Source organism: Notamacropus eugenii, chromosome 2, assembly GCF_028372415.1.
Source record: "Notamacropus eugenii isolate mMacEug1 chromosome 2, mMacEug1.pri_v2, whole genome shotgun sequence".
In the NCBI taxonomy this organism is placed as follows: Eukaryota; Metazoa; Chordata; class Mammalia; order Diprotodontia; family Macropodidae; genus Notamacropus; species Notamacropus eugenii.
Window position 1 is genome coordinate 425,469,334 of NC_092873.1, and position 26,919 is coordinate 425,496,252.

General features: G+C 41.2%; 1 protein-coding gene across 1 annotated transcript; it reads left to right on the top strand.

The window, feature by feature from the left end:
- Window positions 1-26,919, top strand: BATF3 (basic leucine zipper ATF-like transcription factor 3). Its single transcript, XM_072647879.1, has 3 exons — window positions 1-299; window positions 5,172-5,276; window positions 25,451-26,919. The coding sequence occupies exons 1-3, from the start codon at window positions 222-224 to the stop codon at window positions 25,634-25,636; spliced, it is 369 nt and encodes a 122-aa protein (XP_072503980.1). The 5' UTR covers window positions 1-221; the 3' UTR covers window positions 25,637-26,919.

Here is a 26,919-nt window from a genome sequence, read left to right on the forward strand (position 1 = left end):
GGAGGAGGTGTGCCTCCAGTCTGGCCCGGGAAGAGAAGGGAGGAGGGAAAAGTCGGCTTGCTCCAGAGCAGGGCCAGGTGCGCTGGCGCGAAGGATGCCCGCGGCCGGAGAATCTCCGTAGGCTGGGAAGGGGCGCGGCGGGCCGGGCTGGCTGCTCCTCCCCCGGAGGCTGCGCCGCGCTGCCCTGCCGGGGGCGGGTCGGGAGCAGCGGAGCTCCCGGCATGTCGCAAGGGCTCCCGGACACTGGCAGCGTCCTGCAGAGGAGCGTCTCTGCCCGCGGGAACCAGCCACAGCCGCAGGTAGCCAGGGGAGGTGGGCAGGCGGGAGGGAGAGGGAAGAGGCTCGGAGAGCCAAAGTAAGTGCCTGCGGCCGCGGCAGCTCTCCAGGCTGCGGTGCTGGGGAGGGACTGGGCGGAGAGGGCCGGGGACAGGGCAGGAGGCACTGGCTTGGGGCAGCAAGCGTGGGGTTGGCGGCGATGACCAGGCTGGAGCCCGGCGGCCGAGGAGTGCTCGCGGCTGCCACCTGAGCTGTCACTTTACCCCCGGGGCTCGGGCACCGGAGCCCGGCGGTCTGGCTGGGGAGAGTCCTGCCTTCGCACGTGGGAACTCAACTCCGGGAGCTGCTCTGTGGCCAGTCGCCAAGGCCTTCCCTTTGCCAGGGCTCAGTCGGGGTCCCTGCTTTCCCATCTCCCAGCCGTAGGGGCAAGGGGACTTTCAGGACCAGTAGTGGAGGAATGGAGGGCTGGGGAGAGGGGTTCCACCCTTGCCCATCCTTCTTCCTCTCCTGCTCTAGCTTCAGAGAATACTGCTCTTAGGGAATGGAGGCTTAGTCCTAATGCCGGGGGAAAGTGGAAGCACTCCGCAGACTGGAGAAAGTCGCCTTAGAAGTCCTTTAGTCAACACCACTCAGTACCAGTAAGGATAAGTGATATGCCTTGCCGATAAAATTCCTGGAAGGATCTCACCTGGAACCTAGGTGCCTTGTTGCTGGACCCAGTACCTCTTCATATCCACTATGCTAACCCCAGCAGCAGGCTTCACGTGAAATACCAACCAACTAGGTCAGCTAACTAGTTTTGTGACGCTGGGCAAGTCGCTTAATCTCTGCCTGCCTCAGTTTCCTCCTCTGCAAAATAAGGATAATTAATAGTAATAGCACCTACCTCCCAGGGTTGTTGTAAAGAACCAATGGAGATAATATTTGTAAAATATTTTGCAAACCTTAAATTGCTTTAAATGATAGCTATTATTGTGATTATTATTAGCTAACTCTCAAGCTTTTTTCCCCTGTGGTCCAGGTCCTCATCCCCTTCAACACACACACGCACCCACGCACACACACAGACACACAGACACAGACACAGACACAGACACACACACACACAGATACACGCACACACCCTGTTTATCTGGCCACCTTCATGGGAAGTAAGTGAAAAGACCACTAGAAATCAGAGCTCAAATTCAGCCTCTAACGGAAGTTAGCGAGAGGACACTTAAGTAGCAGGCATATCTTGAATCCAAGTTCCCAAATATCACAGTAGCCCAGTCAGAATGTGGAATACCCTCAGCTCTGAATAAGGGAGCTAGAGCTCATTTTACAGATAAGAAAGTCCAAGCTCATTAAGTAACTTAATTTATATTAACTCCCTACCAACACAAGTAGTAGGCATAGAGGGTTTGGGGGTAAGATTCAAACCCAGGCCCCCTGATTCCCAAGCCAGTGCTATTTTCATGTATCATGCTGGTCAATATAATTCAGGGGACATTTATTAACCCTTCAAATCAGCACTTATTTGCTTTAATAAATGAGTTTATTTTATTTTTGGAGGCAATCTGGGGTTAAGTGACTTGCCCAGGATCACACAACTAATAAGTATCTGAGGACAGATTTGAACTCAGGTTCTTCTGACTCCAGAACCAGCACTCTATCCACTGCACCAGCTAGCTGCCTCTTAATAAGTTATTTAGAGTGATGGTGATGACAGTGAATAAGCTGGTATGATTGTGTGCGCAGCATAGTATAGACTTTTTTGTTGTTCATACCATTGATTTCATTGGTTTAGAAAACTCCAGGCGAGGAATTTCCTTTTACCAGTGCAGATGTGGGACTTTTGTAGTCTTGGAGAGGGGTCTGAAGGGACCGAAAGGTTGTCCATAGCTGAATAGTCAGAGATAAGACTTGAACCCTGACTCAAGAAATCTGGAGTCAATACTAGCTTGTCTGCAGCAATGTGGGGAGAACATCTCAGACTTGCTTCAGATCTTTTTAGCACAGAGTCATTTTCTTCTGGACGTATGTGCATGTGTTGGAGTGGATTGAGTACTAAGCAATGAGTCAAGAAATTCTGGGTTTAAATCCCTCTTAGCATCTGTGAGACCCCAAGCAAGACATTTAAGCTCTATGCCCTAGAGAACTCCCACTAATTACCTACTGACATGTAGATCTTTGTTATAGGTAGTGTAAGTTCCAATGCTCGGAACCCAGAAGGCTGACAAAATCACTGAGTCTTCTGGTCTTATTCTTTTGGGTGAATGTGTGTGTGTCCAATTCCTTGTCCTTTTTTCCTTGTTAGATGGTAACTTCTTCAGGGAAGACCATAACTTCTCTTTCTTAAGTATCTTCCCATGAACCCCAGCATAGCAAATGCCCAGTCATTATTTTACTAGGTTGTGTTTTTGACCCAAGGTCGTGAAATCTCTGTTTCAACTTGACTATTCAGCATTTCACATTAATTGGCTTTAAGTGTTTGTTCTGTGATAAGCTTTGAGGGATTTGACTGACGTACTATTGTGTACCACCAGAGAGTTTCAAGATGTATTGGTTTAGTCAGTCATCTTCTAAGAAAAGGACTGATTATTAAAGTTTCAAATAGCCATATCTTAGTTTATAAAATTGAGGATTTTTAATGGAATTTGACATGTCAATGTAAGTTACAGGGAAGTATGAGGCATACAGAATGACTAATAAAACCTGCATTTGTGCATTTCATTATTATCAAAAGTTTTTGGGTATCTTTTTGTGTGACACTATGTTGGAGTCTATCCAAAAATAAGTTATACAAAGTCCTTAGCTTTCTGTGAGTTTAAAATCTAAGTCAAGCACCACCACCACCACTGGGTGTTCTATGCACATATCAATTCGATAGAATTTAATTTATCACCATAGTATATAAAAGGTCCTGTCTACATGCTGGAAATATAGAAGCAAAATTAAAAATATTATCTGCCCTCAAGGAGCTTCTACTTTTTTTTTTTTGAGGGGGAGGGACAAAGTTGTACAATATTTACAAAGATAAGGAAACGCTAAATAATTTGAAGAGGGAAAGAATACTAACAACTACAGGGATTGAAGGTGGTTTCCTACAGTAGTTTGTACCTTAGCTGAGCTTTGAAAGAAACTAATAGGGAGAGAATTCTAGGTATTCAGTCAATGAACTGTCTTGAACAAGGTAAAACTAAGTGGCTGTGTGACTCTGGGTGACAGAGTAGGTGGATGGGGATAAAGTGCAAGAAACTAAAAAGGTATGAAAAGTCCAAGTTATGAAGGGCTTTGAAAGCCAAACAGAAGATTTTCTATTTGATTCTAGAGATAATAGGAAGCCACTGGAATTTCTTAAATTGAGATGGGGATAGGAGTAGGGGGTGAATTTGACATGGTCAGACCTATATTTTTGGAAGATCAATTTGACCACTTGATGGAGGATAGATACCAAAGAACTGGAGCAGGAAAAATTTTCAAAAAAAAAGGAGAAAATAGTCTGTAAACTATAAGCTACTGCTCTTGACATCAATTCCTGGGGAAATTCTAGAACGAATAGGAGATGGTTAGTGATTATCTGGAAAAGGAGGCGAGGATTACAAAGAAGGTTTCATCAAGAACAGATCATGCCAGACTATTCTATTTCTTTCTTTTTTTCCTTCTCCTAGGGTGACCAAATTGGTAGATAAGGGGAATGTGGTGAGTTTAATTTACCTAGATTTTGTTATAGCATTTGAAAAAACAGCTTGTTATTTTTGTGGAAAAGAACATTAGATAAATTGGTTGAACTCAAAGAGTAGTTGTCAATAGCACAATGTCACCCTAGAAGGAGGTGTACAATGGAGTCCCCTGTAGGTCAGGGCTTGGCCCTATGCTATTAAACATTTTTTACCAATGACTTGGATAAAGGTGTAGATAGTATGCTTCTCAAAGTTACAGATGACATAAAGCTGGGAGAATTAACTAACATGGTGGATGACAGGGTCAGATTCCTAAAGTATCTTGAGAGACCAGAGCATTGGGTTGGATCTAACAAGTGAAATCTAGTAAAGATAAACCTAAAGTCTTACATTTGGGTTCAACAAGTTATTTCACAAATACAAGACAGAGAAGGCATAGTGATTTGTCTGAAAAAGATCTGTGTGTTTTAGTGGACCTCAAGCCAAGTATGAGTCAGTGCAAGGATGTGGTTGTCAAAAAACCCTGATATGAACTTGGTTTGTATTGAGAGGCCTAGTTTCCAGGAATAACGAGGTAACAATCCCGCTGTGCCCTGTCATAGGCAGTCCAGATCTGGAGCATTTTGTTCAGTCTTGCCCAGTATAATTTGGGAAGGACACTGATAAACTGAAAAGTGTCCAGAGGAGGGAAACTAAAATGGTGAAGGGCCTTAAGTCCATGCTGTATGAGAATGACTTTAAGGGATAAGAGAAGTTTAGCCTGCAGAATAGCCTCAGAGAAACATGATAGTTGTCTTCAAGTATTTCCTGGACTGTTTAGATTTGTTCTTCCAGAGAACTGAACCAGGAACAATGGATGGAAGTGGCAAGGAGACTGGAAAAAAATCCCTAAAAATTAGAGCTATCCAAAGAGTGGAATGGAGTGCCTTGGGAGATGCTGAGTTTACCCTTCAATGCAAGTCTTTAAGCAGACACTAGCTGACCACTTTGGGAGTATAGGTTGGACTAGAGGCCCATTGAGTTTCCATCCATTTCTCTAATTCTGTAAAGACTTATGAGCAGGGGAATGACATCAAATAATGTAACAAGAAGTGTTTACATTTATTACAAACAAAGGGTGATGGATGCCTAGGCTGCTTGGAAGAGGGCGAATGAACAACTCACGGGAAGGATAAAAATGCAAGACTTCATTACCCGTGTTGTCACTCACCTGCTCTTTTTCCTCCCTAGAGCCCTGAGGATGATGACCGGAAGGTCCGGAGGAGAGAAAAAAACAGAGTTGCTGCTCAGAGGAGTCGGAAGAAACAGACACAAAAGGCTGATAAACTTCATGAGGTAAGTATGTGATGGTAGCTATGGTGGTGGAAGGTGCACGTAGAATACTCACTGATGACCCTGAAGCAAGATTTTGCCATCATCCTTGCAAAACTCGTCATAAATAGGAGTTATTGTGGTTATTATTATTATCAAAGATATATCTTATCCTGAATGTCAGTTGGTCAATAATCACAGATTCTGAATACCCACTGTGTGTGTGATCATTAGGTTGTATGCCTGATATACAAACAGCTAATATTTTTTCAAGGCATAAGTCCATTGGCTATATAATCATAATGGATATTTTTCATTCATCAAACTAAAGAAACTAAAATTTAACTAATTTTATATTTTAACTAATTTAATATTTATATTTAAAAAATAAACAATTAAGCTTTACTTTAAATATATAAACAAAAAATGAAGGGCAAAATTCCAGTTTGGGGGTTTTTTTTTGAGATGTTAGGGTATGCCTGGGCACACTCAGCACACTTTGTACTCATCCCTAACTATTTGTGCCATCGCTCAATCCACTGCATAGAATTCCTTCTTCTCTTCATTCAGCCAAAAGTCATCTAGAGGCTATTATGTCCATTATGAAAAGCAAAATGGTGTAATGGATAGAAGACTGGCTTTGAAGTCAGGAAGACCTGGATTCAAATCCGACCTCGGACACATATTACCTTTAAGAACTAGGCAAGTTGGTGTCCAATAGAGAATTTTTCTCATTGATATTTCCCCATACCATTGAAATTACAGGTCTGAGCAACAACAGAAATGCCCAATCATTGTGCTAGGTTCAGAGAGAGATACATGGGGGTAAATAAGGCATATTATTCCCATTATGCTTGGAGTTTGCATTCTAATGGGGGGGGATTAAGCATGTTCATTCACAAGTGTAATATAAATGAAATCAGATGAAGGACAGCTTGCTCTCAGTTGAAAGGTTCAAGGAAGCTTCTATCATGTGGAAATGGTGGGAGAGGTAGAAAGAAAGGCATTCCACATATAAGGAATGGTGTTAGCAAAGGTGGGAAGAGTGGGAACACAGGATTATAGCTCTAAAACTAGAAAGTAGTTCAAAAGTCATTTGGTTTAGCCTCTTTGTTTTACCATATGAAGGGACTAAGGCCCAAGTCATCATGGCAGTATTCATCAGAGGCAGAATTGGAACCCGGTTCTTAGACTCTTGTGGTCCTCCACTGGGGAATGGCAACTATCTCTATTTTGTTTGGAGTATTGAATGTGTAAAGTTAGAATAATGTGAAATAAGATAGGAAAGGAAAATTGGAGTAAGATCACAGGGGCCTTTAATTCCAGGATAAGGCACTCACCTAAGAATACACTGGATTAGGTCCAAAGTGTTTCTGGCCCAATATTTACCTGTGTTGCCCTGGCCAAAGGACAGTTATGTGACACAGTGGATGGAGTACCAGGTCTGGAGTCAGGAAGACTCCTCTTTGTGAGTTTAAATCTGGCCTCAGACACTTACTAGTTGTTTGACCATAGGCAAGTCTCAAACTCTGCTTGCCTCAGTTTCCTCATCTGTAAAATAGCTGAAGAAGGAATGGTAAACCATTCAAGTATCTTTGCCAAGAAAACCCCAAATAGTGTCATGAAGAGTCTGAAATGACCAAACAACAATGAAGAATTTATGAGCACAGTTCTTTTACCTGGAGACCTGGAAATGTCCAAAGCAGTCAGGCCAGGTTGAATGTATGCATCCTGAGGAGAATGGGAGGATAACTGACTCTCCTCCAGGACACGAATAGAGGGAAACGATATTTTGTTCATGACTTTTTCCCTTGTTCCCAGGGTTAAGTATGCTTTGGTGAGGGCAAACTTGATGAGGAATGTGGGCAAAGTCTGAACTGAGTAAAACAGAAAATTTTCATAATCATACCTGAATTTAAAAGGAAAATCAAGTTCTAAGTAGATTTTGTTTTGGGGAGTTTGAGGCTTGTAATTTCATTTAAAGGGAGCCTTTCACTCTGAAAAAACTTTCCACTAGTGTAGATTGACAACTCATCCATGACTTAGAATCTTCAAGTATTGCCTGGGACCCCAAGAGCTTAAGTAACTCACCCAGAGGGAAACTGACAATATGTGTCAGCGGCAGGACTTGAACCCAGGTCTTCTTGACTCCAAAACCATCTCTCTATGCCATGTTGTCTATCATTAGAAATGTCATGAATATTCTACTTCATTTATGTGCATAAATCCTAAAATGTGAACTGTCAATGAATATGTTTCTGCCTTGACGACTTCTGTTTAAGAGTCTGCAATCTCTCTGTTTCTTAGTGTGTTCAAATCCTTTCTCTTTCTTCATTCAGTCATCCTGCAGAGGCAGCTCAGTGGAGAGAGCACCAGGCTTGGAGTCAGAAAAGCCTGAGTTCAGATCCAGGCTCAGACACGTACTAGCTCTGTAGTGACCCTGGGAAAGTCACTTAACTTTTGTCTGCCTCAGTTTCCTAATCTTTAAAGTGGAGCTAATAATAGCACCTACCTGCCAGGGTTGTTGTGAAGATCAAATGAGACAATAGTTGTAAAATATCGGGCACAGAGTAAGCATCATATCAGCGTTAGCTATCATCATCATCTTTTTACCACCTATTACCATTACCACCACCTATGTCTTTTTCCAAGCCTCATTCTCCTTGATCTCTTTGCAGCATTTTATGAGGCTGATTAACACTGGAGAGATGGGGGAGACGTTCCCCTCTTGTTTTGCTTCTGGGTTCTCTTTCAAAAATGATCTTTGAACTGGAAAGGACATAACAAAAATTGCTATTAGAGAGCTGATATTCAAGCTAATTTGTCTATAGTCAGAGAGAACCTACCTGTCCTTGGGGAGCTGAGTTCACTGGGTCCTGATGAACTGAGTCCTAGGGTATTGAAAGAACCAGTAAATGGAATAACTGAGCTATGAAAGAGTGTAGATAACAAGAGAGATCACAGGACCAAAGGTCTAGAGCTGAAGGGACCTTAGGAGGACATCTGGTCTAACCCATGCATTTTACAAATGAGGAAACTGAGGCCTGAGAAGGTTCGGAGACATGTCCACGGTTACATAGGTAGCATCAGAGGTGCAACTGAATTTAACCCAAACCCTCTGACTCCAGAGCCAGTGCTCTTTCTAGTATATAATAGGACTAGAGAAAAGCAAATGTTCTAGTTGGTTTTTTTTTTAAAGGAAATGAGCGGAAGCTACAAATTATAAGCCAGCAAATTTAATTTATTCCTAGCAAAATTTTAGAATGTTATTATTAAAGGGATGGTTAGTGGATATCTAAAAACAGAAGCAGTGATAAGAAATAGCCTAGGATGTCTTCTTTGAAAATAGATTCCTTTTTGAGCAGGATTAGACTTAGTAGATCAGGGAAATGTAAATTTGGTTCATCTGGAGTTTAGCCAAATATTTGACAGAGATTCTCCTGGTATTCTGGTGGACAGGTTGGGAAGAGATGAGTTAGACAATAGTACAGTTAGGAAGATTCTGAATTGGCAGAACATCTAAATCAAAGAGTAGTCACCAATGTGTCAATGGCAGCTTGGAAATTTTTTCTGGCCCCATTCTGTTCAACATTTTTATTAGTGATAACAAGAGACAGTGTTATGAGGTGGGAAATGGAGAGGAGGTCTAGGAGCTAGGGTGACTTACATTCAGATCTTGTCTCTGACACGTATTATCTGTCTGACTCTTGGGTAAGTCATTTAACCTCTTAGTGGTCCAGGTCAGAGGTATCAAGTGATTCACTAGACTGCATGCAACCCTACAACAGTCCTGTGTGGCAGAACCAGATTAAAATATAATTAGGAAGTACTTAACAGTATAAATAACCATACAATAGAATATAGATAATGTTAACATGTGGTTTTCTAAGTCAATATGTGGTCCACAGAGATCCTTAGATACAGATTTATGGTTCCCAATTTCTATTTGGGTTTGACACTACTGGTCTAGGCAATTTTCTAAGACTTTAGCTGTAGAGGAAGTACCAAACTGCCCTGGTAAAGGGAGTTTCCTAACTTGGGAATTTTCTAATAAAATTAAATTTATTAGAGAGAAATATAAACTCTTACATTTTGGTTCGAAAAAATAATTTCCTAAGTCACAACATGGGGGAAGGATGGTTAGAGAGCAGTTTGAAAAATATCCTGGAGTTTTAATAGACTGTAAGTTCTTTTGATTCTGTCCATTTTAAGCTCTCCTTGAAACTCCCAAGGCCCCATTCTGTTCGAACCTCCTTACACAATTCTTTTCGAATTTAGAGGTATTTGAGTTTTTCTTTTATCCTTCCTATTAGGTTGTAAGCTTTTCGAGGACAGAATCTGTCTTATTCTATAATTAGAGAAATAGTGGGGTATGGTGGATAGAATGTTGACTGAGAGTCAGGTAGGTTCAAATCCTGTCTATGGTATGAGCTTAACATGCATTAATCTCTTAGTCTCTCTGAAGGTCAATATCTTCTTTAAAACAGTGATGATAACCTCTACCTTGCTGGGTTGTTGTGACAACTGAGCTAATGTATGGAAAAGGCTAAAGTACAATATAAATACCATTTATCTGGATATTTGAATTCCCCCATCACTTAGCTTAACGCCTTGCACATAGTAGGTTTTTAATAAATGTTTGCAGATTTTGATTTAAAAAAATCTTTGTGTCTACTCAGCCGCGTGGGATTGACTGGTTGAGTGGATACAAAGATTTTTGCGTTGGCCCTGAATGGATGTCAAGGCTATGGCTAGAAAGGATCTGTTGAAATTCCCATCTCAAGAAGTCTCTATTTCATTGTCATTGTGGGGGACAAACTAGGGGACCACTTAATGTCCCTTCTCACTCTGGATAGTCCCTTGATTATTTTTTGGTAAAGTTTTTGCTATTGCTTTTTCAAGCCAATAGAATTTGAATTTGCCATTGAATTTTGCCACAAAAAAAGGATATGTTCTCATAGAATCCATGACATAATTCAACGAGGGTAGCCCAAAGACTTGACTAGGAGGTGATATTATTTTAAAGACTCTTGGATGGGTGACTTTTCTGCCCTGTGACCTCAATCTACCCTCCTCAAACACAGCCTGAAATTCCTTTAAGCAGGGCTCTCCTTCCACAATGGTGGGGCTAGGAAAGAAGGCAGACAAGGACACTGGGGACATCCCAAAGCAAACTTCACTTCACCCTGGTGCCTGGGGCAGGGAGGGGGTGGGGGTGAGGGGCTAGACTTTTTTCTTTTTTTTTTAAAGCATAAAATTTACCATGACCTTCTGTGGGGCAGAAACTCCCAGAGCAGAGCTTTCAGGGTTTCTCCAGAATTATGTTAGGGGAAGCTCTTTCCCAGCCTTTGTGTAGTTTTATAAATTTCCACAGAAGGATTTTGTGAAGCCCCATGCTTTCTTCCTCACTTTTGTCACTATTACATTTAGCAAACAGTTCTCAGCTTTGTGTTACTAAAATACTACGGCTAACAGGAATTACAAGCAGTCAGCAAACACGCAGTAACTATTACAAAACAACCATTCCGAAGAGACAAGAAAAGAATAGCCCCTGTCCTCAAGGTTTCATGTGAAAGGTAGTGTCAAAGCTCAAAGGACCCATCCCCATCTTTGCTCATAGCACTGGGCTGCAGGGGAGCTAAGCCACTCAGATGAATATAGGACCCTCCCTCTAGGGGCTGTCAGTGGAAGCCAGCTGCATAGATAGACTCCTATGAAGAAACACGAAAAAAAGTTGAAAATGACTGTGTGTGTATATGTACTTAACCAGGGTCACACAGCTAGTAAGTGTCAAATTTGAACTCAGGCCTTTCTCACTCCAGGTCCAGCACTCTATCCATTGATCCACTTTACAAATATTATTTTACAACACCCTAGTAAGGTAGGTGCCATTAATTATCCCCTTTATACAGCTGAGGAAACTGAGGTAGGCAGATATTAAGTGACTTGCCCAAGTCACACAACTAGTAAGTGTCTGAGATTGGATTTGACATCAGTTCCTCCTGATTCCTGGCATCTACCTATTGCATCACCTACCCGCCTTAAGCCTTGCTTCCCCTTGCTCATGACTTTTAGTATATTTGGATTTGATCACTGGATGAGTCAGGAACTTAAACCTCTTTGTAATGCAGGCAGAATGCAACAGAAACTTCTTCCATCTGTAGCTGGCATGATTGACCTGTTGAAATTCAGTCCTTTTGACTGAAGTGTGAACGTGTGCTCTTGCTTCTGTCCAGTGGAGATGAAAGAGTGGAAGATACTAACTCTTTACTATTGACCACCTTTAGAGAGCGCGGTTCTCAGGAAGCAAAAATCACCAGTTCCCGCCCTTATAGGGAAATGCATGGTGAGGTGGGAAGAATGGGCTTGGAGCTACTTTCCTTATCTGCAAACTGGGGAAAGTCATAATACTTGTTTCAGAAAATTTGTGGGGAGTCTCACGAGAAATAATGTTTGTAAATAATTTTCTTTCCATACTTTAGAGTGCTATATAAATGCTATTTATTGTTATTCATTTGGCCCAACTATCTCCCTCAGATGGGGGCCGCTGGTCAAAGGAGAGTTTGAATGGCTCAGGAAAAATGCATCCTCACCACTAGACCCAACCACCAGTCAGATAGATAGTTATATTTGCCCCACTGACAGTAGAGTTAGGGGCAGCATGGTGTGGTAAAGAGGCATAAAACATGACACCCAAGACACTCCTGAGTGTGAGGAAACAAAAATGTCATTGGGAAGTACTTAACAAAATAAATAAAAGAACAGCAGAACATAGAGAATGCTAATATGTGTTTTTCTATGTCAGGATGTAGACAGTGGGGATCCTTATTATGGTTTGTTGACCCCTATTTCTGTTTGAGTTTGATACCACTAGTGTCCTCCATATGAACATTGGATATGGAGTTGGGAAGACCTGAATTCAAAACAGGGCTTAAATAGGGGACAGCTTCTCAAACCCCTTCTGATTTTAAATCTAGAATCCTATCAGAAGCATTATCAGTGCTTGTGCAAAGTATGATGTCTCCTCTACACACACACACACACACACACACACACACACACACAGAGCTCACTCCCAGTTTCCTCCTGGGTGGATTGAACCTAGGACCAGTCCCATGGTTCTGTTGGTTCTCCTGAGTGCCTAGTTCATTAAGAAGTGAACCGGAAAGTAGGAATAATCATTTCAATGGCAGCGCATATTTTGGTTGTTACAGTTTTATGATAGCAAGTTTTCAGATTCAGAAATGTGGTGAAGTATAATTTCACAGTGAATCGGTGCAACAGATTTGTTCGTATGGAAAACTCCTGGAGTCCCCAAGAGTTACCTGGATCATATCCTAGAGAAAGTGAGAGGCAACCAGTTAGTTCATAGTGTGAGTTGGCATCAAAGCTGGGGTTCTGCTAGCACATGGGAAGAAAATTGAGGGAGTCAGAAAGCAGCATCTAATGATTTTCTTGTTAAACAGATAATCACTGCAGATTTTTTCCCCTGCTATTAAATTAAATAAATATTTTTAAAGCACCACTATGTACTAGCACTAGGGATACAAAAAGTCAACAAGTACTTATGAAGTACTTACTGTGTAACAGGCATTGTACTAAGCCTGGGGATTCCAAGAAGGGTTGCAGATACATTTCCTTCCTAGTGTACTCTCAGGTTTACTCCATCTAAACACTAGCTGTGTGCTAGGCCCCTCCCCTTCTTCTACACTGGAAAGCCTGCCATGACTTCATTTGAGGCCAGAGGGATGACTGATGAATCTTAGCCTGGTATCATTGGCAGTCCCTGGCACACTGCGCACTCTCCTGTCTGTTCCACCTGCACATGGGCTTCCTTGACCTTATCTCACCAATCCCTTTCCCTTTTCCCCTGTCCACCTCCCCTTGATGGGTGGTCTTCTCCCATTGGAATATGAGCTCCTTGAGAGTAGGGAACATCTTGGTTTTTTGGTTTTCTTTTGTATCCTTAATGCTTAGCACAGTACCTTGTACATAGTAAGCATTTAATAAATGCTCTGTCTTTAAAAAAGCATGGTTCTTGCACTCCTTTCCTAGACAAAACAGTTGAAGGTAATTTGAAATGGGAATATATGCCCTGGGGGTAGGGGTCGGTATGAGAGGGAAGGCAGGAAAGGGCTCCTTCAGAAAGTAGGATTTGATCAGATTTTTGAGGAAAGCTAAGAGGCATAGGGAATGAAGCAGAATTTTCCATGAATGGAGGAAGATTCCCATGCACTTCCAGCCAGTGCAAAGGCATGGAGACAGTAGATGGAGTGATGGCTTTAAGGAACAGCAAGGAGGTCAGCGTAGCTGCATCATAGCATGCATAGTGTGGAGGAAGATTTCATAAGAAGACTGGCCAGAGCCTTAATTGTCAAATAAGAGTTTCTATTTGATTCTGGGATTCAGTGAAATCATAGGTCTGGGCCCAAACCTCTCCAGAGCCCAAAATAAATACCAAGTGACAGGAGTAAGGAGAAGTGGACACTACTATTGGAGGAATAAGGAAAGACCTCTGGTAGAGGTGGCCACTGAGCTAAACCTTGGAGGGAGCTTGGGATTCTCAGATGTGGAAATGAGAGAGCATTTCAGCCTTGGGGGATGGCCAGTGTTAAAGCCCAGAGAAGGGTCGCAGAATAATATGTACGAGGAATAGCAAATGGGTCATTTGGGCTGGAGAGTATTATATGTAATCAGATGAAAAAGACAGTCTGGAGTGAGATTTTGTGTTGCTTTATAATATTTTATATGAATTTGTATTTTCTATTAGAAACAATAAAGAATACCTGGAGCTTCTTGAGTAGAGAAGCACTGTCAAACATGTGCTTTAGGAGGATCAGTTTGACAGCTATGTGGAGGATGGATTGGAGAGGAGAGAGGTCATGTTAAGGGAGACCAATTAGGACACTATGGCAGTAGCCTAGGTGACGGGGTGAAGACAGGTCTAAACCAGGGCAGCTATCAAGAGGGAAGAGGATTACTGAAGAGCTGTTGTGGGAGTAGAAATGGTAAGAATAGATGACTTATTGCCCCTTTGATTATCCCTTCTCTACCTCTAATTTTCAGTCTTTCAAGCAAGTCTTTGTTTAGTTGTGTCTAGCTCTTCATGACTCCATTTGGGGTTTTCTTAGCAAAGGTGCTAAAGTGGTTTTCCATTTCCTTCTCCAGCTCATTTTACAGATGAGGAAACTGAGGCAAATAGAATTAAGTGACTTGCCCAGGGTCACACAGCTAGAAAGTGTCTGAGGCCAGATTTGAACTCAGGTCTTCCTGCCTCCAGACCCAGCATTCTATCCATTGTACCACCTAACTGCACAACAAGCATACCTAGATATTTTCTATCCTTTAAAAAAAATTCTTCACTTAATCCTACTATCCCCTCAAGCTATCATCCTTTAGTCTTTCTCCCTTTCACAGCCAAGCTCCTAGAAAAAGTGAACTCCATTTGTTACCTCTGAATCAAAGATGACTTTTGGATTGCAAACCAAGATGCTTAAAACTTTAGTAACACCATTGTGGCACACTAATGAACACTGATTCTCGAGTCAGAGAACCTAGGTTCAAACCCCACATCTGATACTGTCTCTTTGGGCCTCAGTTTTCTTTTCCTTTTACAGAAAGGGTTAAATTAGGAAGAGTAGTGGATTTTTTTGAGAAAGATGATTAATCCTATTTTGGACACATTGAGTTTGAGATGCAGTTGGATCCTCCAGGTGGAAATGTCCAAAGTATAGTTGCACATGGAGGACTAGAGCTCCAGAGATAGATGAGTGCTAGATATGTAAATATGGGAGTCACCTACATAGAGATGGTAGTTGAACCTTTGCAAATTGATGAGGTCACTAAGAGAGTATAAGGAGAGGAGGGAAGAGAGTCCAGAACAGAATCCTGGGGTACAGTCATAGACATGAATAGTGATCCTCCAAAGGACTGGGGAACAGTTACACAGTGACATCTCAAAAACTGAAGGAAGAGAGAGTATCCAGAAGGGGTGGTCAGCAGTGTCAATCACAACAGAGAGAGGAGAAGTCTGAGTATCGAGCAAAGACTGTTGGATTTATCAATGAAGAGACCACTGGTAATCTTGGGAGAGAACAGTTTGCAAGTAGAGGTGAGAAGCCAGATTGAAAGGGGTTCAGAAGACAGTGAGAGGGGAAAAAGTTGAGTCCACAAGTGGAGACAGCCTTTAGGAGCTTGACTGTGAAAGAAAAGAGAGCAAGAAGATGATATCTTGAGGGGATAGTAGAATTAAGTGAAGGTTTTTTTAGGGGTGGTGAAGATCAGAGCCAGTGAATAAGGAAAGATTGAAAATTGAGGCATATGGGAGATGAGGCAGCTAGAGAGTACAATGGAGATTGTGTTTGAGTTGGAATCAGAAAGATCTGAGTTTAATTCCTACCTCAGACATTTGGTTACATGACCCTGGATCAAGTCGTTCAACTTCTCTGAGCCTCAGTTTCCTTGTCTCTAAAACATAGCTAATAAAAGTACCCACCTTATAGGATTGTTTTGATCATCAGATGGGATAAAGAACCTTGCAAAATTAAAACAATTCTGAGATACCTCCTCATACCCATCAGATTGACAAAGTAGACTTTTTAAAAAGGGAAAACAACAAATGCTGGATTGACTATGGGAAAGCAGGTACTATAACACATTGTTGATGGAGTTAAGATGGTCCAGCTGTTGTGGAAAGCAATTTGGAATCATGTCCCCAAAGCTTTTAAACTATGCTTACTCTTTGACCTGCTAGTAGGTTTATACCTTAGAGAGATCAAAGAAAGAGGAAAAGGACCCATATGGACAAAAATATTTATAGTATCTCTTTTTGTGCTGGCAAAGAATTGGAAACTGAGAGGGTGCCCATCGAATGGGGAATGAACAAGTTATGGTATATGAAGGTGATAGAAATAATTTTGTATTGTAAGAAATGATGGTTTTGATTTTGGAAAAACCTGGGAAGAAATATATAGAACTGATACAAAGTGACATGGGCAGAACCAGGAGAACAATTCATATAATAACAATTTTGTAAAGCCATTCTAAATACATAAGAACTCCGATTAACACAAAGATCTGCCACAATTCCAAAGAACCCATGTTATACATGCTATTTACCTCCTGATAGAGCTGATGGACTCAGAGTGCAGATTGAAGCATTTTTTCCTTTTTTTTCTTTTTGGATGTGACACATGTGGGGATTTATTTTGCCTGACTGTACACGTTTGTAACAGGTTTTATTTTTCTTGTCTTCTCCAATGATGGGAGGAAGAGAATTCAGAATTAAAAATAAAATTGAATTAAAAAACAAAGAACTTTGCAAACCTTAACGTGATTGAGTGCCAGCTATTATTATTATTTTTAATTATTATTATAAGAATCAAGTGCCCCAAGAAGACAGGAGAAAATGAGATCAAGGACACAAGGAGAGGGTTTGGCATTAGCAAGAAGGGCCGTCTTTTCTTCAAAGACTGGAGCAAAGGAAAAGAGAATGTGGAGTATTATGGGGAGAGAATTTGACCTACAGAGTGAGGACAAAGTAGCTTGCTGTCTTCAATAATTACCTAACATCTTACAATTTACTAATACCCCTTACAGCAGCCTCTGATGCTTATATTTGCCTATGGACCGTAGTGACCTGAGTCTGTCCTCATGGAATGAGAACCCAAGTTTAGGATCTCAAAGGTTCCCTGAGAGTTCTAGCTTGGACACATTCTGCCTACCAAAGGATTTTAAGAGTCAAAAAAGTCTGAAAAGAAAGACAATGGCGTCATCCTGAAGGATTCCACTGTCACATATGGTCATAGAATATAGAGTAGTTATTGAAGATCTCTCTAATCTTCATGCATTTCATATATTCACTGATCACGGTATCTTCTTCTATATCTTATTGTCCTTGAAGGCCGCCATGGCATAGTTTTTCAGCATTGAAATATAACAGTCAGTCAGTCAACAATCATTTATCAAGTGCCTACCATGTGCCAGGCACCTGGAGATATAAAAAAGGGCAAAACACAATTTCTGCTGTCAAAGAGCTCACAGTCTCTGATGGGGAGACATGCCAACAACTATGTACAAACAAAACTTAGATAAAATAAATAGGATATAATCACAGAGGGAAGGCAGTAACAGTAAGGGGATTGGGAAAAGCCTCCTGTAGAAGATGGGATTTTAGCTGGGACTTGGCTTGATAATAGACCCACCGATATAAGCTCAGGAGCCTTCAGGATCAGTGTCACCGTGCCCTCCCTGAAATTCTGCTGCCCCTTTGCCTGAGGTTCAAGTGGCTCTGGGAGAGAAGCTTAGCTGCCCAACTCCAAGGCAGTAAATTATATGGGGAATCTGGGTCCAAGGTACCTTTGAAACAATGACAGAAGCACTATATTACCATGGCGAGTGAAAACTGAACTCAAGAGTCAGGGGATCGGGGTTCTAGTCCTGGTTTTGCCATGAACTACTTGTGGGAAACTGAGACAGTCCCTTCACTACTAAGCTTTCTAAGGTAAGTGATTGCCTTAAGGTCACACAGCCAGCGCCACCTCTCTATGGCAGAAGGATTACCTCCACTGTAAAAGGAGGAAGATGGATTGTAGGATTATAGATTTAGGGCTGAAAGGGGAAGTTGGAGGTCACTTAATCCAACCTTCTTATTTTACAAGTAAAGAATCTGAGACTCAGAGAGATTAAGTGAGATTAAGTGATTTGGTTTAGAAGGTTGAGGATTTTTTAGAGGAAAATCCTATTCAATAATGTCTTGGACCAGATCACCTCTGCTGTACCTTCCAACTTTGATTTTCGGTGGTTGGATAATTTCTACAGTCCAGTCCAGCTCTGCCATTTTCTAAATCTGATTGCAGTAGTTTTGCCCTTTCTCTTTCTTGTTATTCCTTCCTTTTCCCACTTCAGCTACCCCCTCTTCTGTCTAATTATCTAATTTACCTCCCATTAAACCAGCCCCAGTGAAGCTTTAATAGCTTAAAACTGAATTAAGACTTTTGGGACACCAGGTACTCCAGTGAATCTGTGAGCTCATTGATGGCTAGGTTCTCTCCAACATTTCAGATGGCAGCCTGCTCATCGTGGGGCATTTGGGGCCATGTCGTCCCTTACGTTCACCATAGGGAGTCCCCCTAGTGTTCTAGAGACTTCCCTTGGGAACTAGGGGAACGCAGTTGTCTACCTGTCACCTCTGCCTCTTGCCATGGGACAAGCCTGTCTTCCCTTTCTATCATACATATCCTTGATGACATTTTTTTTATTCCTATTATTCTTCTTGGGAGGTTTAGAAAAGACTTACAGAGTGTACTCTTCAAAGCCACCCTTTGAGGCGACTGATACAAGTACCATCTCCTTTTTATGCTCTCACTCATCCTATGTAGCCAGTCCATTCACTAAATCTTGTCATTTCTCCCTTCCCAACATGACTCATATACGCCTCCTTCTCTCAGCTCACAGCCCCAACCTGAGTTCAGGCCCTCATCACTTTGGGGCTGACAGATTAGGAAATTATGTCTCAGCTAGGGTGACTTGCCCATGGTTTCCTCACTTCCAAGTCCATCCTTCTTTCCATTATACCATATATCCTTTACTTAGTCCTGATGACCTGGTCTGTCCCCTTTCTTCACGCCGCTCCTCCTAGCATAGTGTCCGAGGAGTAGAATCCTGGACTTGGGTAGTAATTTTGGTGTCTTTGGTCTCATTCTTTTCTTTGGAAAGATTTCCTAGCAAACAGAAAAATGAAGTAGGATAATGGCCTCAAACCCTGCTGTGGCAAATGGTTTAGAAAGTCAGTGGGAGTGGATGGCATTAAATTTGATAACTTCTTTTTTTTTTTAAATAACAAGAGGACCAAAGTGTTTTGCCTATGTACAGGTAATTTCTTCTAAATATGAACGTGTGCCCTGGTGGTGGTTGGTTTTTTCCCCCTCTTTCTCTGTTCTCTTTTGATATTCTCTAGGTTCCAGCCCGTCTTTCCCCTCCCAGACCCTCTTGATATTCCTGTGGTTTTCAAACAATCTGGGCCTCCTGCTAGCAGGTCACACAGCAAAGAGAATACCACTTCTTGTTTACTTTCTTATTTCCTCTTTCTTACTTTCAGCTCAGACAAAGGCCCCTCCACAGGCTGGGGAGCCAAACTAGACCTCCAAGGGAAAGGAATCCCTAAGGAAAGCATGGCTGTGTGGCCTGTACATTGCCTTCAGTGACAGATGGATGACTCTGAACCCAGCGTGGTAGAGTAAGCCAGGAGAGAGGAGTCGGCAGGCTTGGATGGGAAACCACTGAGAGGCAGCATGTGTTTAGTCTGTCACCAACAGCTGATTAATCTCAGGCAATTCAATTAATTTCAGCAAGCATTGATTAAGCACCTATTACCAGCAAGGCATTGTGTAAGGCCCTGCCTGCAAAATGACACACTTCTTGCCTCTGCCTTCAAGCAGCTTACATCCTACTAGGAGAAAGATAATAGAATACAAATAAACCTAAGGCAAAAGTGTACTGTGATTGGGGTAGAGGAGGAATCTAACCAAAGTGATGGAAGCAAAGTGGGAAATCATTTTTGGTCTGGAGAGATGAAGATATCGTTGAGTGGGTGGAATTGAGCCTGGGGATTTTGCAAGGTATTCCAGGCATGGAGTGGCCTTTATGAATAAATACATAGAGGCAGGAGACACAGTATCAAGTCAAGGGAACCTCTAGTATTTCGTTTCAGCTGGAATATAGTGTTTGGTTCGTGAGAGGAAAAGCTCTATGACCTGTGCAGAAGGGGCAAAGCTTGTTGGGAGCTGGGATTGCCCCATCCTTGGAGGTCTTCAAGTAGAGGTTTTAGGAACACTTAGGACTGTTATATCAGAGATTCCTTTTAGATGTGGGTTAGACCAGCTGGCTCCCTAGGCCCCCTTACAATTCTCAAATGCTGTAGTTTTATAATTCTATTGATGTAACATGAAATCTCTGCAAAGGTAGGTAGGGGACCTTAAATGCCAGACTAAGGATTTTGTAATCTGTCCTACTGGCAGTAAGAAGCTATGTCAGTCACTGAATGTCTCCAAGCCTCAGTTTCATTATCTTTAAAATCGGCATGATAATACTTGTACTACTGATCTCACGGAGCTGTTGTTAGGAAAACAGCTGGTAATACTTTAGACTTAATTCAGTATTTCAGTGGATCTTTGATCTTAGCCATGTGGGCAAATTAAAAGCCTTTCACATTCTCATCCTGTGTAATTCTTGTCCGTTATCTCACAAAATTCTTTTTCTTAAATCTACACCTGGAAGTCTTCCTCTAGACAAAGGTTCCTTAGCAATTTTTTTTTTTTTTGGTTATCCTGTACCCTTTTCGCAGTATGGTAAAGCCTATGGACCCATTATCAGAAAATTCCCTTTTAAAGTTTTGTAAGGTATTTTGTTTTTGTGTTTCTTACATTTACAGATCATTCCAACTTTGTGAGAGAGCTCTTGTAACTAAGTAAAATCGTTAAATAAAACTCAACGTATAGTGATCTCATCTGAAACTGTGTGCAGCATTTCATATCTGAAACCCCTCCCCACCTCTATTTAAAAAAAAACAAACTAATAGAAATCTGTTTTCTCTCCCTTCTACTTGCCTATCCCATAAGAAAAGCAAATTTCTTGTAACAGATGTACATAGTTATGCAAAATAAATTCCCTCAGTGACTGTAAACACAAATATATACTCATTCTGTGCTCTAAAACCATTACCCCTCTGTCACGGAAAGCCTGTTTCATCATCCTTTGGAGCCATGGATGTCATTGGATTGATAATAATTCATAAGAAAGCTATAAAGTTTTCCAAGTTGTTTGTTTTTACAGGTTGTTATGGTGAAAAAGGAGGTAAGGAGAAACAGGAGAATAATGTTTTTAAATACATAAAATCAAATGCATAGGATTGTAAAGGAACCCAGTTTTATTGAAATACAGTAAACTATTTTTTCCAAGCCCATAGACCTCAGATTGATTCCCTGCTCTGGCTCTTATAAACACTTTGCAGAAACCAGTCCAGTTCTCAGTTCCTGCCCCGGGGTGGTGATGACTTTTATTTTCAATTTTATTATCCAGGCTTAGTAGGCTTTAAAACTGTGAAGTACCTTACTGATCAACTTCTAAACCAACCCCTTTATTTCACAAATGAGGAAACTAAAGACGAGAGAGGTTAAGTGATTTTTCCAAGGTCATACAGGTAATAAGTAGCAGAGGTGAGATTTGGAATTGGGCTCTCTGTTTCTAAATCCAGCCTTCTTTCTACTAACACAGGCCTGTACAACTTGTAGCCTTCTGGCTGCTTCCTTGGTCATGAGCAAGTGGCCACCGAATGCAGCCTGGGCTGTAAGTTGCTCAGGTCTGTACTAATATTTTAGTTCTAGAGCTAGAGAAAACTTGAGAGGACACTTAGTCCAGTTTTCTTATTTATTTTTATTTTTTGAGGGCACATTCTGTCATACGGACACACACCATCAAGGGAAAGAGTGAACACACAAGAGAGAATGCCAAAGCCAGCACATCAGTGTGGATCACATTTTAAGCCTCTGACACCGAATAGCTACTGATGTTTTCTGGTAACGTCATCAAGCTATTCCCCAGAGGCCTTGCTCCTGATTGGCACTAGGAAGCATGCAGCCTCCAGGGTGGATAGTCTCTCCCAGTGTATGGGTATTTCATTGCTCCCAGTTGGAGGCTTCTGCCTGGTCATGGGCCGTTGTTCCCGAGGTCAATTCTTGTCATTGTCACTGGTTGCTTGACTGTTAAGATGTTGTCGTGTCTTCTGCCAGCTTCTGGCTTTGCATAGAGTTTCATTGAGTTTTCAGCCTCTTGCCCATAGGATATAGAATGGACTCTGCCCATCTTTCTCAATTAAAGATCAGGTAACTGAGGCCCCAAAATGTTAAATAACAATGGTTGTGTCACAGATTTGAGATTTGAATCCAGACCTTTCTACTGGAGCTGCTTTTTGTTTTTAATGTGTGTGTATGTGTATGCATACACATATGTATATATGTGTGTGTGTGTTAGTACTCTTGCAGCCCCCTCTCCTTTCTCATCTGCCCGTCTTCTGCCTCTGCTGCCCTCCTGTGCTCCTCTCCACTTCCCTGCTTTCCCATCCTGCCCTTGATGGCCCATGTTGCGGCTTATGCCATTGGTTTATGATAGTCTGACCTCAGAACCAGATAAAATAAGTTAATCATTGGGAGGCTAGTTGGGGGACAAAAGGAGATGACTAGTGTATGAAGATATTTGGCTGTTCCTTTGTGATCTTGCATCAGAAATTCAGAGAGAATGTGGAATTGCTTGCCTTCTCAGTGTGGGGGGGGGGGGGGAGAAGGAGGAAGGAGGAGAATTTGGAACTCAAAGTTTTAAAAATGAATTGCTAAAATTGTTTTTACACGTAACTGGGGAAAAATAAAATACTAAAGAAGACTAAAAAAAAATACAGAGAGAATAGATGATAATTCTGAGTTCTGAGGAATAGACAAGGGAGTTCACCTTAAGGTGGAGTTTACCTTAGATTGTCTCATTGTTCTCAGTAGAGTGAAAGGCTTGGAGAAAATTCTGTTGCAGGGAGAGGATAGAAGAGAAGTTCAGTAACAGGTGTTATGGGAAATAAGTCAATAACAATAGAGCTGGGTTGTCAAGCAAGCAGCAGAGCCCCAGCCAAGGTTATAATCATGAATTGGCTGATGACAAGGACATCTTTATTAAATGTTCAGATGACACAAAACTGAGAATGGAGCTGGTGGATGGATGACACATCTGAGATGCAAAAAAAAAAAAAAAATATAGACAGAGTGCAATGATGAACCCAAACCAACCTCTGGGCTCCTACCTCCAGCTTACCTCTAAACCACTTGAAACAGGAGTAGCATCTGATGTTTTATTTCTAGCTCCCTCATCCTTTAAGCCACCGCAACCTCAAATCTGTCTTTACCACTTTACGAACTATTCTCACCAATGATCTTCTGATTGATCAACCCAAATGCCTTGACTTAGCTCCCAGTCTCCTTGATTTCTGCAGTCTGCGTTCTCATTGATCACCCCTTCTTTCTCATCCCTTGGATCCCAGGATACCATAGTCTCCTTGTTCTTCCTTCCTGAGTCCCAGATTCACATTTTCAAGAGCCTACCAAGTATAACTAATTAGATATCTTGCTAGTACTTCAAACTTGACATATTCAACTCTGAATTTATTATATTTTCTCCCAAACTCTCTGGCAGTAAAACTACTTACCCTCCAGTAATACATGCTTGAAACTTCAGTTATCTTTCATTTTTCCCTCTCCTTCATTGCCCAAACTTCCAAGTTCTGCCAATTCTACCTCTAAAATATCTCTAGAATCTGTCTCCTTCATTCTGTTTTTACTGGCATCTCTCCCACTAAGGTACCCATTTCTGCCCACCTTAACTATTAAAATAGCTTCCTACCTCCTATCTCCCTCTTTCCAGTATCTGTGCTCTACAATCTCTCCTTTGCTGTCCTGGCAGACTGATCTTCCTGATGTGTAGACTGGATCATGTCACTCTGGTAGTCAGAACTCTTCAGTCGTTCTCTATTGTCTGTTGAATAAAGTTTGATCCGGTTAGCCCCATACTAAGACCCTACATAACCTCCCAGTATCCTAACTTGCCAGCCTTATCATATCATATTTCTCCCAATTATATATAGCAGGCATTGAGTGTATACTCTGTATTCCATCCAAATTGCATTATGATGCATCCTACATACTTAGGATTCTGTCTTCTTCTCTATCTTTTCGTGCCTTAAATGGCCTTCTCTTGGCCTCCATCTATTGAATTCCTACCTAGCCTTCAAAGAGACCCGGATTAAAAATTACTTTCTCACGGAAGTTCCCCCTCCCCCGTTGGAACTTGTGTTCTCTTCTTTCCTTGGACCTGATTGCATTTTTTCTATCTGCTTGTTCTATTTTGTATTATCATTATTTATGCATATTTCTCATGCCCACCTAGATGTCATCTAGATAAACGTCATTATGGGAAGAACCCTGGGAAGAACTCTTTAAGAATACATTATCTATAATGTATATATATATATGTATACATATATGTGTAAATATCTGTATCTATTCCATATCTTTAGCATACCATTTATTAACTGTTGAATTTAATGGAACAGAAGTCAAATGCACAAATAAAAAATTAGCTTGTATTTATTGTATGTAAATTCTCTATATATTGTATGTCAATTCGGTATATAACATGTGCATATGGTATCTTTTCTGACTGTATACCCTCCCCCTCACACACTTAGATGGTAAATGCTTGCTGATTAATTGTAGGATGGGAATCAGTGGGCCTAACAGTAGTTCATATAAAAAAAACCTATGGGTTTTTAGTTGACTGCAAACTCAATAAAATTTGACAGTGTAATGATATGTTTGCCAAAAAAGTGCAATTTTGTTTTAGGCTATGTTAATAAAAATGTAGTGTTTGAACAAAGAAGGTAAGAGTCCTGTTGTATTCCACACAGGACCACTTTTGAAGTATTGCTTTGCATTCTAGGTGCCACCCTTCCTAAGGGATGTTGGCAAACCAAAGCATACCTAGAAGAAAGTGAAGATATTAGATGAGATAATAGTTGAAGGAACAGGGAATGCTTCATCTGGAGTACATCTGCTTCTAGGGTACTAGAGAGGATTCTTGCATTACATTGGAGATTGGACTAGATGAACTCTAGACTTTTTGAATTCATGGATTTTACATTTCTATTGTAATTGTTATTTTTCAGTTATGTCTGACTCTTTGTGACCCCATTTAGGATTTTCTTGGCAAAGATACTGGAGTGGTTTGCCATTTCCTTCTCCAGCACATTTTACAGAAGAGAAACTGAGACAAATAGGGTTAAGTGACTTGCTCATAGTCACACAGCTAATACATATCTGAAGCTGGGTTTGAACTCAGGAAGATGAATCATCCTGATTCCAAACACAGTGCTCTATCCTCTGTATCCCCTAACTGCCCATCTATTATAGAGTACTACAGAATAAATAGATAAATGCTAAGGGGATGCCCCGTGTCTGAGTAAGACCTGCATGGTTAATCATGGTTAATTGGAACAGTTTTATGGAGGAGGTTAGTTTTGAAGTGGGGAGAGAATCATCAATAGCCCTAGAAATGATTTTTTCATCATTGGTCCCAAGGTTTACCCCAACTCCTTTCTCTTCTTCCAGGAATATGAATGTTTGGAACAAGAAAACACCTCCCTTCGGAGAGAGATTGGGAAGCTGACAGAAGAGCTGAAGCATTTGAATGATGTGCTAAAGGACCATGAGAAGATATGTCCCCTACTTCACTGCTCTATGAACTTTGTACCTATGGCTCGACCTGACCCCATCACCAACTGTCTGCCCCGATGAAGCCCAAAGACTGTCCTTGCCACAGGGTGAGGGAGGAGGCCTGGTTGTTTTCAACCAGTCTGAGAGGCTTTCCAATTTATGCCTTCATGTACAAGGCTCTGTGACCAGAACTCTTTAGCCATGAGGTGCTGGTGAAATCTAAAGCTCTGAACACTTAAGTGGATCAAGTCTTTTGCCCCACTTTTTGTCTACTTTGGCAGTTAGTACCTTTTAGCTGTCACTCAAATATTAGATGCCTTTTCCTCAGTCTTTTTAGAATTTGGTTAGTAAAAATGATTCCTATGTCTTCCTCAGCATCTCATTTGTCTTAGGCTTCTAGTCCTAGAGAATGTGACTTATATGAGTTTGGGTTTTCCCTTTCTAGATAAAGCCCATTAGCCTTAGTCATAACTTCCTTGTTTCTTATCCAGTTTGATTTCATTTTTTGATGTTTTAGTTTGATGATTATTATCATCATTCCTATTGAATTTCATAGATTTAGAGCTAAATGAGACCTTAGGAAATCATCTTGTCTAGGCCTACTTTTTATGAAAGAGCTTTTTAAAAACAATTATAAATGTCATGAACATCAGCAAATATAAGTGTTTCTATATACAAAAACCAGAAAAAGATTATGTATGAAACCATGAAGAATATCTATTAGGTATATAAAATTATATACTAAATTTAATATATACACACACAAACACACACACACATACACACACATATATGTCCTATAACTTTTTTACAGATAAACTGATACCCATACTGCATATCTCAGATTAGTCTCCCCTTTTTGGTCACAAGGTGGGCAATTGTAGTTAACTCAGGGCTAACCCATCCCAACTAGTGGAGAGACAGTTGGAGCTTGTGTCCCACCAACAACTGTTTCATCTTTGAGTACAGAGAATGTTACCATCAGGGAATGGAAAGAGAGGGTGTTTAGTAGGATTTCCCTTCCCATCTGCCTCTCCCCTGGGAAGGGAGCAACCAAAATATGTCCTTAGGATGTGCAGAGGCAGCATTTATCTGGTAGTATACTTGTTGCTTGAGTGGGATGGGGGAAGATTGCTTAAAATCTGGAAAGAAAAATTATCCAAATAAGTTCCTGGAGCACAGGAATCATGCAGCTGAAGCTCTGTGGGTAACTCAGACAATTTTCATGAGCATAGATGTTCTGGGTAGTCTTGGGAAGGCAGTTAGGATGGGGCAATATATGTATTACGTTTATGTCTCCCCACAGCTTTCTGACAGATTTTGATTGTGTGAGGCACCTGCCCTAGAATAATGGCGGGGGGGGG

Bases quoted from the DNA above. Each gene is read 5' to 3' on its own strand.
- BATF3 (XM_072647879.1), top strand. From the start codon at position 222: ATGTCGCAAGGGCTCCCGGACACTGGCAGCGTCCTGCAGAGGAGCGTC. The intron at 300-5,171 runs GTAGCCAGGGGA...TTTCCTCCCTAG, and splicing joins GGAACCAGCCACAGCCGCAG to AGCCCTGAGGATGATGACCG. The intron at 5,277-25,450 runs GTAAGTATGTGA...CTCTTCTTCCAG, and splicing joins AGGCTGATAAACTTCATGAG to GAATATGAATGTTTGGAACA.